Below are 21974 nucleotides of genomic sequence, written 5' to 3' on the forward strand. Positions count from 1 at the left end.
CAAACCATGAGGGACTCTGTTTCAAACAAGGTAGAAGGCTAGGATCAACACCTGAGGTTGTTCTCTGATATCCATATGCATGCTATAGTGTATGCACACACACACACACACACACAAGTGTGGTGGAGAAAGTCAAGGGCTGGAGAAACCTTAAGTGTTAAAATGCTTGCCTAACAAGTAAGAGTATCTGAACTCAATCCCAAGAATCCACATTAAAATAAAACAAAACAATAAAACTGACCACAGTGGTAAGCTTGTAAAGTCAGAACTGGGGAAGCAGAGACAGGCAAATCTCTAAGAGTTACTAACGAGTCAGTCTAGCTCTTTTGTGAGCTCCAAGCTTCTTAGAGACCCTGTCTCAAAGCAAAACATTTGTAGACAGAAGTTTCTGTCCTACCAGCAGCTCCCAAATAAACACATTAAGGCTTATATTAGTTATAAATGCTCGGATGATAGCTCAGGCTTATTAGTAACTAGCTCTTACACTTTAAATTAACCCATATTCCTTATTTATGCTCTGCCACATGGCGATACCTTTATTAGCATGGCATGTTCATCTCCTGTTCCCTCTGCATCTGGCTAGCAACTCCAGACTCCTCACTTCTTCCTCACGGCATTCTCCTAGTCTGGCTCTCCTGCCTAATCTTATTCTGTTCAGCTACTTGCCAGTCAGCTTCTCAGCTTTTTTTTTTTTTTTCTTTTTTTTTTTTTTGGTTTTTCGAGACAGGGTTTCTCTGCGGTTTTGGAGCCTGTCCTGGAACTAGCTCTTGTAGACCAGGCTGGTCTCGAACTCCCAGAGATCCGCCTGCCTCTGCCTCCCGAGTGCTGGGATTAAAGGCGTGCGCCACCACCGCCCGGCTCTCAGTTTCTTTATTAAACCAAACATAAAACACATATTCACACAGTGTAAAGAAATATTCTACAGCAAACAACAATAAAAAGAGTGTACCAAGCCTGAAGAATGACACTCAAAGTTGTCCTTTACCCTACACACACACACACATACACACACAACACATACACACATATTTCCACATGTATAAGCACACATTCCAACAAGTATGCCCATACACAAACACAAATTACGTCAAGTTATCAGTAGATTATAAATTCTGTCAATAGCCCAGTTAGCCTTACAGGTAAGTATCTTTCCATAGTGAAAGTTACATCAACCTGTCACTAGGGAAAGATACATAAAGACATCCAAGGTAAAAGAAAGTATGGGTAATTTTCAAAACTACCCAGGCTAATACTTTCCGGTACAGACTTCATCAAGTTTCAGCTCTGGACCACACGGAATGCTTGTTGGCAAATGTAGGCAGTACAATTTCCCTGTCCTCCACTACTCCTCCTCCCCAGTGCTACATATACTTCAATCCACTTCTCTCCCTACTAATAGGAAGGAGATGCTATTATCCAGGCGCTAGCAGACTTATCAGACCCACTGAAATATCTGTGGCTGCCTCGGATTCGACCGAGGGTCCATCTTGCTGACCAAACTGTAGTGGGTCAATTTACCATCTTCTGTCTGAAGAGTGGTCCGGTGGATTGAAAGAAAATGTCCCCGGAAGGCAATGGCACTTTAGGAGATGTAGCTTTGTTGAAGTAGATGCTGTGGAGGTGGGCTTGGGGTCTTCTGTATTCTCATGCACATCCATACCACCCACCATGACAGTCCACTCTCTTTTTTCCTAAGATGTAGAACACTCGGCTACATACAACCTATCTACCTGCTCATTGCCTTGTCTCACCATGATGATAATGGACTGAAGCTCTGAAAGTATAAGTTGCCACCTCAATTAAATATTTTCCTATTTTAGAGTTACCATGGTCATGGAGTCTCTTCACATCATAGAAACCCCAAGACAAGTGGCCATATTTTGACCAACAAAGGAAGTAATTCAGTCTTCTTCACAGGCAATTTATAGCTAAATCATTTTAAGTTTACTAATTTGAAACAAATGTTGGCAGCTTCAGATCACATGTTGACCAAGCATCCTATTCCAGAAAGAAACCTTAATACGGAATATTTCACTAGGAGCAAAACTCGAGCCTGTCATCAGATCCACTTCCTCTTTTATTTTTGGAGGGGGTAGGTACAGAAAAACTAATAGTTTTATTCTAGACTGTTCAGCACATTTAAATTTTTCACTTTATTGAATATATTGAATTTTGTAATGAATATTAGATATAGCATTTACACAGGAATACATTTCTAATAATGTAATTTGGGACTGTTAAAGCTGTTTTGATACAGTTCCACTCTGTCATTCTGGCTGGCTTCAAACTCACAGAAATCTTCCGGCCTCTCTGTCTCTGCCTCTGCCTCCACAATCCAGGGATTAAAGGTGTGTACCAGGGCACCTGGAACTTCACTATTTCTTTGTTTTTTCTTTTCTAAATAGACTTTTATTGAGCTCTACACTTTTCTCTCCTCCCCTCCCTGCCTCCCCTCCACTTCCTTTTAACCAAAGCTGGTGTCTACAAATACTGCAGGTATAGAGAAATCTGTCAAGCAACTGCTAACAAGAAAGGTAACAAATGGCATATCAGGGAAGCCCTCTTTATAGCATTTCCTGATCACTCTATTACTAAGTAGACCTGAAGCCCCATCAGAATCCCAGGCTAGGTCAGTGTCAATAAGAAGCAACAACGTATACAGTTCCCTGGAGAGATGCTTAGTCTTGACTATGAACTTAATTGAACTGAAGTTAGGAAAGCAGAGCTCAGGGTGTGCTTATGAGGACATTGCCAGGACAACTAGATCCGGAGGACTCTGACCCAATCAATGGATTGATCCCTTGACAGATTTGCATCCCTGGGAGGTGGTGAGACACAGAAATCAGGACCTTGTGGGGGGCCTTAAGTCACTAGAGGAATATATTAGAGACTATCATGCCCTGGCCTCTTCTCCATCCTCTGCCTCATGTCCCCAGTATGAGTTTTTCTGCTCTGCCATGTCCCTCTTAGCACAAAAGACAAACATATCACACTGTGATACAAAATTATTTCTCCATTTATATTGTATCTTTGGTACTAGCAAAAGCCAACACATCAGGGGGAAAAAATGGCAAGCTGGGTTCAGCACCTAATGGTGTACCCTAAAATCCCCAGAACCTTTCCAAAGATGAAAAAATTTGACAACGGGTTCAACGGTGAGTTGAGAAATGGCACTGCACTCATAAACTGTCAGAAGCTGTGGTGACAAGGACAACATCTGCACAAAACAAGCCAGTCAGAATTCCAGCATGGGACAGGGAGGGCCCCAAGCCTCCACCCCAGCTGAGGAGCTACTGCCAATTGAGGGCCACCAGGAGAAGAAAACTCATTTTCTTAGGAATCAGCCGTGTTCCATTGGCTCCACCTCACACGGGTTACACTAATTGGACTCAGTTATTTTTCAAAATGGGAATGATGTGGGGAGAGGAAATGGAGTAGAAGTTAGATCTGGAAGCAACTTGGGGAGTAGAGGACGCTGAATATAATCCAAATGTGTTATGGGTATGTATGAAATTCTCAAATTAGAAATAAAATATTGCATTGTTTAAAATAAATGTTTCATCTCAAAAAACCAGCGATCATCATGTTTATACTATACAAGTCCTGATTATAATAGATCCAAAAGATCTGAGTCTCCTTAAAACTGAACTGAAAACAACTTTAAAGGAAATGAGTCCACATTCCAAGTTGCACCAGAAAAGCCATGATCCTGAGCAACTAGGAGGCAGGCAGATGAGGATTCTGCTGTTTCTACCTCCTGTCCCTTCTTCCCTTGCAAAGGAAAGAAAAACACTTCAGTGCGCATCCTGAAGATAACAGGGGCAAAAGCAATCCAAGGCCTTTATTATCCAGCTAATTCTTTCATATAATCCAGTTTGTTTTATATATAGAAGCAGCTGCTATCTGTAAATCAAATTTTAACTTCGGTCTGATTCTCAGCCATCTCCTCTGTTATCGTTCTTAGTCCAAAAGGAACAACGGATGTTAATTGAGTTCTTATTCGGGACCAGGCTCTGTCAAAAACTAATGGCTTTAAAAATATTTCCTCATTTAACTCAAAACATCCCTGTGACTGAGGAGTGCATAGTAATACTGCCTCGTAACCGTCCCAAGAGCTTGCTCTTGCTATTGCTGTGATTTCTGAAGTCATTACAATCTGGTACTGCCCCAGGAAGGAGAACCCTGAGGCTCACACGGGCTCAGTTTAGCCAAGGTCACAGAAATGGTGGATGCTGAGGCCTAGATCTAACTCGGCTCCTTCTGGCTTGAAAGTCTGCCAAGCATTTAACTGTCGTGGTATACACCAGTAGACCAAGAAATAGAAAATCGCATTAAGGGCAAGCAATGTATTACTAAGCAGCAATGGAAATTGGAAGCAAGCTTCTGGTAAAAAGGTTTTAAAGAAATGGCATTGTGAGAAATAAGAAAGTACAAAATGTTATTCTTATATGTATTTTTAGTGTAAAATATGAAGTTTTAATTACATATTTACATGTGCACACTTATACACACACACATATTTATATATACATACACACACTGGATACTGAAATTAATGTATCCACCAGCTTGCATTTATCATAGATTTTGTGCATGTATGTATGAGAGAAAGACACAGAGAGACACCTAAATTATAAAGGCTCTAAACCATGAGGATGGTCTGTCCTCCCTTAATTAACTCTTAATTATTATCTCTCAGCCAGTTAATATCAAGCTGCTTGACCACCAGATGAAAAAGAGATTCATTGCCTCATTCCGGAAATATAAATGTTTCCTCAACTGCAGAAGATCCTTGACTGGGATGCATAATTCTTTGAAATAGGAGAACTTTCCTTCTTTGTTTTTATTGCTTCTCATAATTACTTGAAATAAAAATGATAAGTTTTAATTCAGAAATGCCTTTAGCTATTGGGCATCTTAACATAAAAGCACAAAAAGTATAATTAATGAAATGAAGGCAAGATGCCTATTCCCAACCCCATCTCATTAGTAATAAGTGATTAATTCTCTTTTGTGTTTAACAGTATCCCTAATAACTAAAAGAAAAAATTGGAGGTTGGGCATTATGTGCAGCTGATAGTACTGGATTGGCAGGTATGAAGCTCAGAGTTCCATTCCCAGTATGTCACTGTGTTGTCAACCTATAATCTAGCAATAGGAACTAGATGCAGAAGGATGGTAAGTTCAAAGTCCTCTTCAGCTATAAGGATTTAAAACCCAGCTTTCGTTAGGGACTCTGCTTCAAAAATACAAAAACAGGAGAAGGAGAATAGAAGAAGTAGAAGTAGAGATGACTCACAATAATAAAATAATGCTGAAGAGAGACAACAAAATAGCTCAACAGGTAAATGTGTTTGCACTCCAGAATAAAACAAAAGTAGATATATCTGGATGTCTTTATCGTGATCACAAGAATCCAGCTTATTTCAAACAATTTAAGAATAATTAAAAGTAGAGATATGTATCACTGAAACAATTAAAGAGACAGAAAACAAATTAATTGGGAAAGATAATATTCAAGAAATCAGGAATTATTTTCATATATGCAATAGATTTCACCCAGACCTTGAACCGTAGACCATTTGCTTGCTCATTCATGTGACAATCACCGTGCAGCTTTTAATCTTGGTCATTTGTTCCACACTGTTCTATATCCTGACTAGACAACAGCCAACAAATTCATGGTTTTTTTGATTTGGGAATTATTCTATGAGAAGAGACACGCTTTGTAGCAATGACTAAGTTTAAAATATGACTTGTGGTAATAAAATTATGAAGAAGGAAAACCAAACCAACACAGAGAATAAGAAGAGTGATGTGGGATTTTGTTCTATATGCTGTGAATATGTTTTATTACATTTGGTTAATAAAGAAGTCACTTTGGCCTATTGCAGGGCACAATATAGGAAGGCAGAAAACTAAACTGAATGCAGGGATAAGGAAGGCCGGATCAGGCAAACACCATGTTCCTGCCGAAGGAGAATGATGCCAGAACTTTACCAGTAAGCCACATCCTCATGACAATACACAGATTAATAGAAATGAGTTAATTTAAGATATAAGACCTAGCTAGAAATATGCCCGAGCCACTAGCCAAACATGTAATTAATACAGTTTTTGTGTGATAATTCAGATCAGAGTAGCCAGAAAATGAAATTGCAGTCTCCAATTACAGAGGGGTAGTTGCAATTTTGGGAAAGATGTCCTATAGGCCCTTTCTGATACACTGATATTGTCTCAGAGAGCATATAAACACAATGAGCAAGCTACATGAACCTAGAGAACAAATATTGCAGATAAAGGACATCAAGGGCCAAGGTCTAAGGTCAGGTAGTTTCACAGAAGTGCTTAGCTGTGGTGAGTAAAAATGACAAGATCAAAGAATAAATCCAAAGTTAAAGAAGGACCTTGGGTTTTAGTCTTGGTGAGATGTAAAGTCATTAGAGGGTTCTGAAGAGAGAAGCAACAAGGGGGTGTGATAGTTTAGAAGGCATGAGCTAACACTGATAGGGCACACCTTAGCATACAGAACTCAAGGCAAATTGCAATGACTTCAGTACAAGGAATCTCATTTTCTATTCAAACAGTTGCTTTCAAAAAGGAACTTCCTTCTGCATAGAGTGGGAAGAAGCTCATGAGCTCCCACCCCCAGCTCAGGAGCTAGAGAAAGTTGTTAGCTACTGGGGGAGGACTGTCCATTTTCCTCAGGGTTATAGCCACAGGCAGGCCAACCATGCTCCAGTGGATGGTCCCACACCCATGTACAGATGGACTGTCTGCTTAGACTCAGAGGCTTATTCAGATAGAAAGTTGGGAGGGGTTATGGTTAAGGGAGTAGTTCCAGAAGGAGTTAAAACAAGGAGTTGGGGATAAGAATGATGAAAATGCATTGCAAGCATATATGAAATTCTCAAAGAATGAATAATATATTACATCTTTTTAAAACGTGTCCAGTTCAATATTACCAGAACAACTCCAGAGTCATCAAGGTCCTGAGCTCATTTCATGTTCCTTCTTCCCCATCCTTACCAAATCACCTAATAATCTTATACAGTGGCTGATTAAGCCGTCATATGTACACAACAGGAAATGAGGAAGAAATGAAATACAAACATGACCCCTACTGCATCAGCTCTACTTTAAGAAACTTCTTATACATGTAAATTTCTTCTTAGACAAGGTGTTAGCACAAGACTATGCCCAGCTCCAAAGGAAGCTTGAACACACAACAATTTACCTTCTTGCTGTTACAAATTGGAATTCTGCTAAAAAGAAACACACACACAAAGTTAGAAGCACTGGGGAAAACTTAGTGGCAATGTTTAGCAATTCAGACCTAAAATTACAGCGATCAGGAATAAAATGATACTGAAGTAAGTGTAGATGTACAAACACCCAGTGAGGCTTGAGACAGCAGGAATGACTGGTGGTTATGGTAAAACAAAGCATGAAGTCTATGATTAGGTTCACTACTAGAAACATGCAATTTCAGTAAGTAAGGTAGGGAAGTCCCTCCAACTTTGATTCTCCATGTGATCAAAACACAAGTCTGAAATAAATAACGTGCTCTCTTTTAAACATGTGGACGTCCATGTGTGAGAATGTGTGGGTATGTTCATATAGAGGTTAACCTTGGTTGTTATTCTCAGAAATGCTATGTAGCTTCATTTGAGATCAGGTGGCTCTTGCCCTGGAGCTCACCAATTAGGCTATACTGGCTCACCAGTGAGCCCCAGGGATCTCCCTGTGTGTGCCTCCCTGGCACGGGGCTTACAAGTGCATGTCAGTACACCTGACATTTTCATGTGAGTTCTGGAATGGAACCTGGGTTCTTATTTCCTGCACAGCAAATATTTTACTGACTTGTATTACTTAACATACCTCAAAAAAATGGCATGTTCTGAATCCTCTCCACAGGTCAACTCTAATAACTACTCACTCCGCACTATACATCTCTGCTTGTATCTATCAACTGCTTTAGCTAGAACTAGAAACGTCAATCTGTCGTATTTACTCCCCTTGTTATTTCCTTTCAGTAATATTGCTACCATTAATGGTTTTCTTCACTTTTTCTGGCATCTGAGAGAATTCCTAGGCTACTTAATTATCATTCAAAAATTATCTGTTGAGAAAAATTTGGTCTTTGGCTTTTCATTGTTTTCCTTATTTCTAGATCTACAATTTGTGTCTCTATGATAAAAATCTAAGCTTCTCTGGAGGCAACTCCCTTCCCTTCAAAGAACTCTTGTAAGCTAAGTGTCCAAAGGCTGATACCCACTTCTTGTTCTTCCACTCCTCAGAATGAGAGTGTCTTCCCAAATGCTGCTCATCGATTCTACACAACTCAAGAGTGAAATATTGTCTAATCTAAATGATCATAGGAAACCTTCAGTGAGGGGGAAGTGGGTGAGTTACTTGCATCTCTGAACTCATAGAGAAAAGCTGTAAACGATGCACAGGGTCCTTCCTTTCTCCTGAAGCCTCTTCCTTCAGATCTCGTCTTTTCAACACTATTTCTTGGTTAAACATTCCTAAGAAATAAGCATATACCCAAAGACCAGACTTATAAATCCAAGACTTGAGAAGGAAAGAGTCTTTCAAATGGTTGTGTCAACAAAAGGCCAAGACCCTTGAGAAGCTGCAGGGTACCCCATCCTCTAGCATAATTCAGATTCTGTGGGAATGGTGCCCATTTAAAGCTTAGCAAGGAAAACTTTTGAGATGCAGTTTTAAGTCTCTAATTTTACTTTGTCTTTGCTAGTCTTCAGGATATACTGATTTATTGATATTCCTTAACTACTAAGTCATTTACATACACACACACATACATATCCCTATAGCCACTAAGCCACATATATACATACAATACATTAAACCACATTACATATATACATACATAATACTTCCATAGCCACAAAGCTACATACCTACTTTTAATTACACACACAGACACACACCATAGCAACTAGGTCACATACATAATATTCCCCATAGTCACTAAGTCACATACATACATGCATACATAACCCAATAGCCACTGATCTACATATATGCATGCATACATACTACATTCATACATGTATACACAGAAAGAAAGAAAGAAAGAAAGAAAGAAAGAAAGAAAGAAAGAAAGGAAGGAAGGAAGGAAGGAAGGAAGGAAGGAAGGAAGGAAGGAAGGAAGGAAAGAAAGAAAGCACAAAACAGGCAAAAACTTAATATGACAGACATTCTACCTCTTAAAGGGCACTAATTCACTGACGGGACAGAAAACTTCTTGCCTGGGAACAAAGGAAAAATAAAAGCAGCTTCCAGAATAAAGAATGTCACAATAACTGGCCAGAAAATCTTGATTCAGTCTACAAGAAACAGGTATCATAGCCAGATCGTGGCGGCACATGACTTTAATCCCAGCACTCGGGAGGTAGAAGCAGGCAGATGTCTGTGAGTTTGAGACCAGCCTGGTCTACAAGAACTAGTTCCAGGACAGGCTCCAAGACTACAGAGAAACCCTGTCTTGAAAAAAAAGAAGGAAGGAAGGAAGGAAGGAGGGAGGGAGGGAGGGAGGGAGGGAGGGAGGGAGGGAGGGAGGGAGGGAGGGAGGAAAGAAAGAAAGAAAGAAAGAAAGAAAGAAAGAAAGAAAGAAAGAAAGAAAGAAAGAAAGAAAGAAAGAGATATCAAAAGTACTTTAGCTAATCCTCTTCCAAATGTTTGGGTGTGTAGATACGCTCTTACTGTAACAAGAGTGCATACAAGCGTTGTTTACGGCATCTATAGTAGCTACTGGTGTCAAGTTTTAGAGGCGTCCATAACTAAGCATTTCTCCCACACAGTTTCCATCTGACAATGAGCAAAGGCACTTTCAAAACTATTTCTTATTATCAGCGCATGAAGTAGGAAGTGTGATTTATTATCATTTCACAGATGCAAAAATAAATGCACAAAGAGGTGAAGTGACTGACTTAGCCACATGGTAGATGAGTTGAAATTTGAATTCTCAGGCTCCTCCAACTTCCTATACCCTAGAGCTATGTGGATGGTTTTGCACTAAGGAAGCCTATTTATATGCCTTTCCATGGGACCAAGAAGACAAAACCACAACAGGGTAAACGCAGGAAGACATTGCTTTCTTGGCAGAGGATTTCAAAGGCAGCAGCATTAACCAATTTCAAGGCATTTTGCTATATTGTGGGGTTTGCCCTGGATAAGCATGACTACAAAGGGCTGGGCAAGGCAGCTGCTCCTGGAGAACACTATTAACTCTCTTGGTTTTGAAAAAAATAAAATAATTAAGCTCCGAGCTTTAAAAGAGCGGAAAAGAACGGCCTTTTACTTTGAACTCCTCCGACCATTTCTTACTTTTCATTTTAAAAGACGTTTCAATCTGGTTTCAAAATAAACTGTCAGTCAAACGCTGAAAGTTCTCCAGAACCTTCCCCCTCTCTTCCCACTCCCTCCGAGTGACCACAGGCTGTTCAAACTCCACAGACCTTTAAGGTGCAGCGAATTCAGGAGGCTTGTGTTCGCATCCAGCAGGAGCAGCTGGCCGGTCTCCACCGTGACGCTGTCGCCATCTTGTGGCACTCTATGGGGAAACCAACTGTGAGGTCTGGACCACCTCCTACAGAACTGGAAGGAAAAGTTGCCCTGGAAGAGAGAATGATTCGGCTTGTTTCTAAAGCAGGATGGCACAGCGAGCAACGGAAAATGGTAAATGCTTCGGGAAAAATTAGTCGCTCTCTTTTCCTTGAACAACTAACCCAAGCTGAAGAAAAATATAAAAGGATATAAGCTACACCTCTGTGCTCAGCTCCTAATTTTTTTCTATTTTTTTTCTCTGTGCAGACTCCCTTGAACCTAACAGGCAGAGCTGATTCCATGCCTTACTTTTACAGACCTGTATTGAATCTTACACAAAAATGTCATGAATAGCCTGGACTAGAGAGAATTAGAATATTCTCCTTGATGGGTGGCATTTTGCTTGATGTAATTTGTATAATTTTTCACTGACTCTGCCACCAAGTGTCCCTGTTTCATGGGAACCTTCCTCCTCTGGAGAGCACAGATGTACCATTCCGCACAGCCCTGTCCTCTCAGAAAGCAAGTTGTGTTGAACAAAGCTGAGGCCGGCACCAGTGAGAGGCAGGCCGACTTCAGATGACAAATGAACAGCCGGTGGTTTATGTGAAGGGCAGAGGGCAGGACTGAGAAGAGTCAGCCTCTCATCTCCTGAGTTGTACTCACAGAACTTCCAGTTTTCCTCTTCCCTCATGGTCACTCTAAAGCCACGGGCTTTAAAGAGCAGAGACATAAAAGTCACCGCACATGTGAGACTCAGCACGTGGCTTATGAAGTTCTCAAGCTAACAGGAAGGGAAATATCTAAAACTCAGGGTAGGAAACATGGTTTCCTCAAAGAAAAGCATCAACAGAACTGTCATACTGATACTCCAACCAAATGTCTGAAGTGTCCACACATATGTACCAAAGAAGTCCCCTCATGACAGGTTGTAGACAGATGGGAGGCAGTCATTAAGAAGGGAGCCTTGCTTTGGGGACCCTAATCCTCATACTGGGTCACCTTGCCCAGCCTTAATACATGGGGAGGTATTTAGTCTTACTGCAACTTGATATGCCCTGTTTTGTTGATGGGGGGGGGGAGACCCGCCCTTTCCTAAACAAAGATGCAGGAGCAATAGATGGGGGGGATGGGAACAGAGGGGCGGGAGGGACTGGAAGAAGAGGAGGGAGGAAAATATACAGCCTAGATATAAAGCACATAATTAAAAATATATTTTTTAAATTACAGTTAGTAACAACCTTATCTGTTTATGTATGTTTCTTAATTTCTAGAAAAAAAAGTTTGGAAGTGAAGGGAAAATTTTAAATGAAAATAAAAGATTAATTATTGTGTAAAAAAGAAGAAAAGAAAACAATGTAAAGGGCCCTGAACCAGACCAACAGCTCATCGCAATGGACATTTCCAAGTCAAGCCGAGTAAACAAAAGGGCACTGTGTCCATGGTGTGGCGCACCACAGCTCCAAGTGCCACTAAGACAAATGAGGAGATGTTGGAGAAGTGGGAAAGGAAAGTGGGGTTTTTTTTTGCTTGTTTTCCTTTTTGTTAATACTTTTTAATTTGCGGGGGGGGAACATTATGAGTGTGAGGGGCAGATATGGAGGAACTGGGCAATCAGGATTGGGTGCATGATGTGACTTTCCCAAGGGATCACCAAAAACATGTTTTAAATAAAAAGAAGGGAGTACATATTTGTAATGCTAATAATTATACTCACATAGAGAATTGTGTCCTGGAGTATTTCTGAGAGATAAAATAGAAAATGTTGTTTCTAGAAATGGTAGTATATTTTCTGAAAGAGGATGTTGACCCTCCTAAGTCAATAGTCCCAAGATGAAGACCTAACCTAGCACCATGAGGATTAAGATTGAATACAGCATGGCTTTTCAGTTTTTACATCTACAAATTTAAGGAATGTGTGTGTGTGCGCGCGCGCACGCGTGCCCGCGCGTGCTACAACAATTAAAAGGGAGTGTGCTTGAGCATCATTGGAGGCCTCAAGAGCTACATCACCATGGTGACTATCCATGATCTTGAAGAATGAGTTAAGTCTTCCTCTCCAGCTGATCTTACCATAGAGCTAACTCTAGTGAAGCAAAGCCAAAATAAAGGTACTTGGGTTTGAACTTAGACCCTTCCAGAGTTTTCTGGAGCCGTTGGGAGCCTTCTACATGCTGGGCAAGTGTTCTACCATTGAGCTCCATCTATAGTCCTGTCTTTACATTTATTTTGAAATGTGTTCTTACCGAGTTACCTAGGCTGACCTGGAACTTATGATTCTACTGACTATGTCTCCTATTAAAAACAAAAACAACCAAAAGTAGAAAACTACAGCTAGATTCCAAGCCTATACCACCAGCCTGTATTCCTTTATTTCATTCATGTCAATACAGGAAACAGAAAGAAAGGCAAACAGAGGACACTGAAGAGGGGAATGTGGTGGGGGAAGCTATAAAGATGGAGATGGCTATACCAGCTATAAAACTGCATGAACCAGGCTATCTGCACTGCCATCAAGTCCTCACTGAAACAACTAGGAAGGCTTGGATATCTGGGCCAGAGACAGAGCAGTTGTAGCAAACTTTCTTCCTTCCCCTTTACAGGTGATGTTTCAAACTGTTTCTCAGCTCAGCACTTAATAAAATACAAAGTCTTGTTCGGTACCACCACAGATCTAGGGAATCAAAAGTGCAGGGGATAGAGTAGAGGGACTTGTCACTCAGATGGCAATCTGGCTTCAGAGTCCATGGGGCTAATCAAGGCAAAGGCCAAAGGCAGAGACATAGATCTCAAAAACAAAAAGAACTGTGGAATTTCCACCTGAACAACATTCAAGCTGAGGATCAAAGTAACCCAGTAAAACTAAGTTAGGAAGAGTGGTGTGGGTGAACTCAAGGGCATATGAAGACTTCAACAGCACAAGCCTTATACATTAATCTTGTGCGCAAATCCATAGCCCAGCCACAGAGCTACAAAGGAACTGAAAGCTCGTGACACTCAGTAAAAATATCTGGATCAACTAGACATTAATTAGGTACTTAAGGGCATCAAAGGAAAACAATTCCATGGTGTCTTCCATTGATTGGAGAACATTTTTAAATTGCTACAATTAGCTCTGTTAACTGTTATCCAACATGGAGCGAGCCAGGCCTGGCCTGGCAGCCTTTCTGGAACTATTCCAGTCAGTCCTGGCCAGTGGAAGATGCATAAAGTGTTATCTTCATTTTGAGGCTGAGGAAATGGAGGTTCAAATGTTTTCAACATAGTAAGGAGACTGGAGTCATGTGAAGCAAAGGCCCACTGACATCATTTACTCCTGGGTACTCCTGGGATGCTCTTCCTAAAATATCGCATGACTCATCCCATTTTTATGTCGATGTCTCTGTTCAAGTATGTTCCCCTTCCCTCTAACTATATCTTTCAAAACTCAATTTCGGTGGATCCTTCTCTCTACTATTCTGGCAGGATATCATAGAACTCACTCTACATTAATTTATCATTTCTTGAACTTATTCAAATGAGTCAGGGGATTTATTTTTGATCATTATTATGCTGATTCTACCTAAAAGTCTTCCCCACTACTAATTGTTTCATAACTCATTAAATTACTATTCTATATACTAATCCACTGCAGGTTTTATAGACATTACACATACTCACACAGACATAAATACACACAAACACGTACTATACTCACTACACAGAGAGTATACAAACATACACACACTATACACACACACGCAAACACATACATGCAAACACACACACACAATCATGTTTCTAATACAGTATATAAACTAATGGGTGCCTGAACCTAAATTATCAAACATACTGACTTTTTTCAACCAACTGTGTTTGGTCTATACCCTTTCGCGTGCCTTTCCCTGTTGTGTAGCTCCATTTGGAGACAGCCTCTATGCTAAAGAGGAGATTCTCCCTACAATATCCTGATCCAATTTTACTTCTTTCCCTTTACTTTTCTCTGTTAAATGTGGTAGATAGCAAAAGAATATCAGTGTTAATTTTCCAGCCTCAAGTGGCTAGGAGCCTAGAATTCTCTTTAGCAGAGTAAAGGCATAGAAAATTATATACAATCATATAGATAATTCCTGTTTTTGTCTAAAACAAGGACTAAATACTCAAATGTCAAAAGATGTGAGTGTGACCTTAACTATTTAACAGGTACCTGGGGAAGAAGAGGAACAATGTATGCCCATGGTTACAAAATTTCCATGTAATTGTGCTGATAAGTTTGCTGCCATAAGAATTGTAGGTTTCCATTTTTAGAGTTGACAGCATTGGTAGGATCTCTCCCAATATAAGACTCTTGGGGTCCTATGGACAAGTGGGTATGGATCCCCTTTCAATATAGTCATCTTCTAATCCACCACTCTTTGAGCCAATTAAGAAAACAATTCTCACAGAATTAACACAGGGATCTTTGTCAAAACACATGAAATCCTTCCATTGACAACAGTAAGAGATTTCTGGTTCCCATGATGCTGTCTGTCACCGTCATAAGACATGGGTCAGTGAAGGCTTCACTTCCACATAAGATAAGTTCTTTCCTCTATGGCTTCCAGGCTACTCATACTTCAACTTTAGTTTTCTTCCTAGCAATAGATAAATCTGTCACTTCTATTACACAGATGGAGTAAATCATTTCCTTACAAGTGTAGTACAAGAATTAAGAGGATAGAACATGCCTTCAAATGTTTATCCAGCCCCATATATCCAACCTTAAATGAACAACAACAACAAAAAAAAAAACTAAATAAGTAAATAAAAGCAAAAGGTTCCCCGCCTCAGCTAGGAAGCTGGTGCAATTTGTTTTCTTCTTGGTGCACGTCAGCACTTCTCTGAACTTCTGGGAAAGTGCAATGTCTGCAAATCTTCCTTGTCACCTTAAATGGACTCTCAACTTCACGAGAGCTCGCCTGAAAGAAGTCATTGATCAGCAAGATGGAACATCGGGCAAAAGAAGGGTCTATTTGAAGGCATGAAGTGAGCTAGAGTGGCGAAGGAGGTGGAGCAAGGGGACCTCTGTGGTCACAGCTGCCTGACCAAAGCAAGGAAGAGAATTCCTTAAGCCTTAACAGAATATGGCCTTCTTGCATGGCATGCAAGTTTTGGGATATGGAAAAGAAAGCCTCGTGGTGGTCATAACTTTCTTCTTCCCTTTACCCCACCCCCTTAGTCTCTCTAAAGCCCTTATCACCATATAGTGCAGTGCACATGTATTCATACTCAAGCCTGACCCTGGCAGACTGGGAAGCTTCATAACAGCTTCTGAGCTTTTGTTATAGCACCAGGACGCACAAGCCATAAGGCCTGGTGTACTATGAGTAGCCAAAAAAAAAAATAGCTTTTAAAGAAATGAATGGCCATTCTCCTTTGGGTTTGTAATTATTACACTGCAATATAAAATATTTTAATAATCACAATAATTTAATAAGATGAAAACTTTGGGTTCTATCAAGAGTTTCTTTACATAGAAATATTTTTAATTATTATGAAACTAAATTTGTTTGCCTTTTTGTTTGATATATCATTCATCATGCTACATGGAAATCCTTCTCTGAAGCTGACATAAATACCACTCATAGATTCTTAATTAGCAGGTTGTAAACCTACATGCTTCATAATTAACTGAGACTTTATATTATGCATTATTTCCACTTTCATTGTTTTGTATGTTTTACTTTTTCTACCTAAATATATGATTATCTTCATACATACTAGTTACAGTCCTCTAATCATTTTACTGTGCCAACAGTCACGTTATATAGCTAAGTAATATTAAAAGTGATGGCCAATGAAAATTCCAAACATTTTGTGAGTTCATCAGAAGAAAATTTTCCAAAATTCATGGCCCCCTTCCTGTTTTTTGTATGCTCACATTGTCGGGGGGGGGGGGGGGGGGGGGGGATGAAGAAATGCCAAGATAGCTAAATTGTTACTGATTCAAAACTGGAAAACAGACAAGGATGCGAGAGGCTCAGGAGAACTCTCAGTGGAGGCCTTGTAGGTGAAATTCCGTAAAATTGTTACTTTTTCTTTTTTTTTTTTTTTAGAGCTTGACACTGAAGATAAATTTACGCAGTCTACGATAACTTCAGGTGGTTGTGAAACAAAAGAACACTCATTGCAGAAAAGCCCATATTTGCACCTTCCAAGATTACCAATGGAGCCTTGACCTGTAACCTATTAACTCTTTGGAGAACACAAAGCAAATTAAATTTGTTTGGTGTAATTTATGCTTCCTGGAGCCCCTCTAAGCCCTTGATCTCCTTCTTTACTCAGTATTTATCAATCCTCCACAATCAGAAAACAGCATGGGAAAAAGTCCTGCTGTACACCAGCAGTTTAACCACTCAGAGAAATGCCAAAAGAATCTCTTGCCAGAGACATCCAATCTACTCCTTCCCTTCCACAGAAAACTGGAGATCTTTCTTTTTTACCTCTTTTATTGGTTGTACTAACTCTCAAAGTTTATTGCTACCAGCTCAATATTTCACATATCTTAGTTATTAACATTATGGGTTTCAGAGGACTATCACAGTCTACGAGCAAAATAAATTCCCAGAGCCTCATAACCTCCACCTGAATCATCATATTTATTCTAAGAATGTATCTTCCGAACTCTAAATCTGAGGATCATTTCACTTCCTGGCAATTGAGTGCCTCTAATGTCCCAGGCATGGTACTTTGCATTTTACTCTCAGGGTCATTAATCTTCAAAATAAAACGAACAAACAAAAATACAGAAAGGTATTACCTTCTCCACTTAATGTTTAGTCTCAAAAACAGTAATAACAATAATAGGGCTAAGATTTACTGAGTTCACTCAGCAGGTGTTATCCTGCTTAATAAGCATAGGCTCCCTATAGACTCCTTGTCTACGACTCCAGAATGATAGATCCCTACATCCAACAAATATTTATTGGGCACACACTACACCTCAGGCATCGGTCTAAGCACAAAGCACAGAAAACCCCTGATGGCATGGAGCTTACTTTCTAGCAAGATCACAGATAAATATATAAAATAAATAGTTTGCCTGAAAGAAACAAAAGAGCAGGGTAAAGTGGATCAGAAATGTCAGGGGGTGGCAGGAACTATTGACATTGAGTGACTGGCTACATAACTCCGATAAGAGACTGAAGTAGAAATACTGAGTATGAGCCCAAGGCTAATGGAGTGGAGAGAGACCCTGAAGAATGAACACGTCTAGAGCGCAGCAAGGACAGGTAGGGTGTCAGGACCTCAAGGGAGGGGGGTGGCACCTAGCGTTTCTGCTGCTGCAGTGGAGAACACCGAGAAAAGACTTAGTAGATATCAAATTTTCATATGCCATAGAAGAATGACATGAAATATTCAGTAGTACATATTGGTGCTCAAACCACAGTCCAAATGTAGCCTATTCAGTTTGATATTGGTACAGCACATTGGCAATTCACTCATGATATTTGTGGTTCTAGTCACAATAGGGATGATAAGACCTGCAAAATCTAAAATATTTGTCATATAAATCTTTTAGGTTTGGTGGATTACTCAAACCCTGTAGTTCATACTATCAGGATGTTACTGATAATGAGCTCATTCTAGCATACGTATACTCCCCAGTATTGAATTACATCAAAACAAAGCTTTCTATAGATAAATATAAGTAATTGTAGCTAAGCTAAGAAAGAATTTTAGGATCGGGAATAAAAATAGCAAAGTAAAGAATATATCCTAGTGGCAGAAATTAATTCTTGTTTTCTTCTAGTAAGTAAGTGATGAGCTAAGTCTTGGGAAGTCACACGCAGGTAAGTGGAAAGGTGAAGCGGTATGTGTATGTTTGAATGTGTGTACGCATGGGCATGGGCTTGCCTTCTCACACACAGAGTCAAATCTGAAGATTGACAGATACACGCTAGCCTTTTTCACAGAGCTGACACACTGCCATTTAACCAGCGAGCGTGCAGCACATGTTTCTGCTTGCAGTCACTAGTAAGAGACAAGGTTAACATTTTAAGTGATGGACTACAACATGTTATTTCCCCATGCAATAGACCCGTGACTGCACTGCCTTCGAAAACACTTAATTTCCGTGATTGAATACACAGGAGCACACATTCCCTGCTACGAGGCTTTGACAGCTTCTCAGTTCCATACACCAGGGGAAGCATTTTTTTTCCTCCTTTTCATTTTTGTGTCCCCTTTGTACCTGAAGGAAAGCAAATGAATGTGTCATAGCGAAGAGAAGAAGGAAGAAGCCCAAGGAATGAAACCTAGTTTACAGACTTCAGTGTCTCTGATCACAGAAGTCGTCACTGCCAGCTGCTCTAGGTGCTTCCAATGTTTGGGCTACCATTTTTGTACTTTAGAAATAATGATCTCCTCAAGGGCGAAAGAAGAAATTCAGAAATAAACAAAAGTTGATTGCCTATGCCTCCTAAGCTAAAGGAAGGGCTGCAGTGAGAAATCAGTTAAAAGAATGGGCAAGGCAAGGCTCTGATTAACACAAACAAATTGGACTAAAGGCACTGGAGAAGTTCCTACATTTTGATCAGAAGTAAGCATGGCTAAGTCTTCTAGAGTGCCCCAGGTTTTAAGAAATATTGATCACAATGTTGGGTAGTCATTCAAAATTTCAGATGACTTCATGTGATGAATTCCTTCAGGACCATCTCAGTCCTGAGTTTCTTAAAGAAAAAATAGAGCCAAAATATTCTCAGAAAACTCCCCAGAAGGAAAAAAAAAAGCCCAGACTGGGCCCATTCCTTAGACACAATGAAAGATGTGGACATTAACAGATATCAGCAACACCAGCAGAAGAAAGACGATCCCACAAAGCAGGCTGAATCTAGGGATCTCCTCAAACATACCACCTACATTATCAGAAATTCAACACAGCCTCAAGACCACCTACTACACTGTGTGTGTGTGTGTGTGTGTGTGTGTGTGTGTGTGTGTGTGTTTGTGTACACCTTAGCCATCAGGGAAGATGTAAATTAAAACTGCATTGAGCGGCATTGGAGATGGCTTAATTGGCTAAGTGCTTGCTATACAAGCATGAGAATGAACTGTGTTTAATCCTCAGAACCGACATAAAAATCTAGGCATGGTATCTTGCAGTTATAATTTCACTGCTGTGAAGGTAGAGACAGGAGCATCCGAGGAGTTTATTGGCAAGCCAGTTTAATCATATTGGCAAGCCCCAGGTTCAGAGAGACTCTGACTCAAAAAATAAGATGGAGAGCAATAAAGGAAGGCACATAAACATCACACAGGCACACACACACACACACACACACAATTCTGATCACATTGACATTCCATTTCCCAAATCAAAATGGCAATCATCAAGAACACAATGGCCACAGACAGTAGCAAGGGTATTAGGAGAGAAGAACACTTGTTTTCTACTGGCAGGAATGAGAACAACTCATAAAGAAATTATGGAAGTCAGTGTGGAGGGTTCCCCTAGAAACTAGTAACAGAATTACCTTATAACCCAACCGGACTCCTGAATGTTTGCAAGAAAGAAGTTTGAGTCAGCATTTATCAGAGATGCATGCACACCCATGTTTATCGCAACACTATCCACAAAGGCCAAGTTACAGAATGAGTCTAGATGCCAATTAACAGATAAATAGAGAAAATTTGGATATATACAATGTGTAGAAAGAAAGAAAAATAATATGTCATTTTGGAGAAAATGGATGGAACTAAAGATTAGTATGTTAAGCAAAATAAACCAAACTCAGAACAATAAATACCATATTTTTCTCTCATATGTGGAATCTATATTATGTGTATGTGTTTATGACCACACACACATACCTTAACCCTATAACGTGTGTGTGTTTGTGTGTGTGTGTGTGTGTGTGCGTGTGTGTATTCTGAAGGAGACTCAGGATGAGGGAAGGAAAAATGAGAAGGAAACAGACAAACATCACATGCTTTCTCTCAAAAGTAGACTAGTATATACTATGTATTTGTGATATAAAAGCAGACAGGAGACTCGTTGGAGGAATAAAAGAAAACATGTATGTATAGGGACAAAGGGTAAGTCAGGTGATATCCATAGATATCATTGTGCAATTCACGTAAACTTCCATGAATTGAGACGTCATAAGGTAAGTGTAATAAATACACTTACTAAAAACATAGTTTTTTTAAAAAGTGAGGTGGATTTGACCTAAGTTAAGCCCTTAAGATTGATTTTTTTCCAACAGGCTCTAAAAGGTATTGATCCTGTGGCTTGGACCTAAAATCAGCATTTAGGAGCTAAACATAGTCCCTGGCCAAAAGTCAGCAAGGAAATTAGGTCCTAATTTCTAAAGACTCAAATAACTGGCCTCAACAGACAACCTACATGGTCCTAGAAAGATGGCCTGAGCTCCAAATGGGGATACATTTTGATTGTCACTCTGATTTCAGCCTTGGGAGACCTCAATCAGTGAACTCAGCTGCTCTGTATAGAACTGTGATCTATCAGAGTGAAACATACTAAGTCAGCCTTGTTTGAAGTTTCTAAGATGTGGTCATTAACTAAGAATCAATGGGAACCTACTATGTCACTATGATGACCTCCTTTGGAGAACAACTTTCACCAAGAACAACATTTGCTTTTCTCCTTATTAGCTGAAGTAACTGCTCAAAGGGGTCAGTAACAAGATGATGTTGGGGGCCAATTTCAGCCTGTTCTGACAACATAAATGACCCACACATACAAAATATACAGCATAAAGCTTCTAGATTTATGATGCCAAGAAGTATAAATTAAGACTAGACAGAGACCTTTCATTTGCTCGGGAGGAGTTGTGACTGCTAAATCTACACAGTAAATGCCACAAGGATTCCAAAGTTATTACGGCCTCTCTCCAGGTGACATTAAAAAATCCTCCTGATGCCTAGCATGGCCTTAATATGTGCCCTTCAAGAGAGCCTCTCAAAGCTCCCACATTTCATTATTTGTGAAACTATTTAAATATCGGTGATATTTATAGCACTACTCTTTAAGGGGCATTGCTTCCTGAAGGGAGCAAAGAATTGAACTTGTATTCCCTCACTTACAAAATAAACTATAACAAATACAGAGGAAAAATGACTGTGGGCTGTTTATCCCAACTATCAATCTGGAACACAGTCCTTACACCTAAGACTTAGGAAACTTGGAAGCAAAAGCTAAAAGGTTGTAAGAGTCAAAAGCCCAAGGTACCTGCTCTTTAAAAGCATCCCTTAGACATGACATGGAAAAGGTATTCATGAAATTGCAACAATAAGGTTTCCTGAACAGGATCTGCATGGTGATTTCAGTTCACATACCAGTACGAAAAGGGGAAATCCCACATGGTCCCATCCATGGATGAAGTGCTACAGGCAATGGTTACTGAGAGAGGAAGAAT

At 40.0% G+C, this 21974-nt stretch overlaps 1 protein-coding gene across 1 annotated transcript in view; it reads right to left on the minus strand.

Moving 5' to 3' along the window:
• The window catches only part of Pkhd1 (PKHD1 ciliary IPT domain containing fibrocystin/polyductin), a 428039-nt gene that overhangs the window by 281573 nt on the left and 124492 nt on the right, over positions 1-21974 (minus strand). Inside the window, exon 35 of the mRNA XM_057751507.1 lies at positions 10488-10644. Coding sequence (XP_057607490.1) covers positions 10488-10644 — 157 coding nt within the window. The remainder of the gene's footprint in view (positions 1-10487; positions 10645-21974) is intronic.

The sequence above is a fragment of the Chionomys nivalis genome, chromosome 19, assembly GCF_950005125.1.
Source record: "Chionomys nivalis chromosome 19, mChiNiv1.1, whole genome shotgun sequence".
NCBI lineage: Eukaryota > Metazoa > Chordata > Mammalia > Rodentia > Cricetidae > Chionomys > Chionomys nivalis.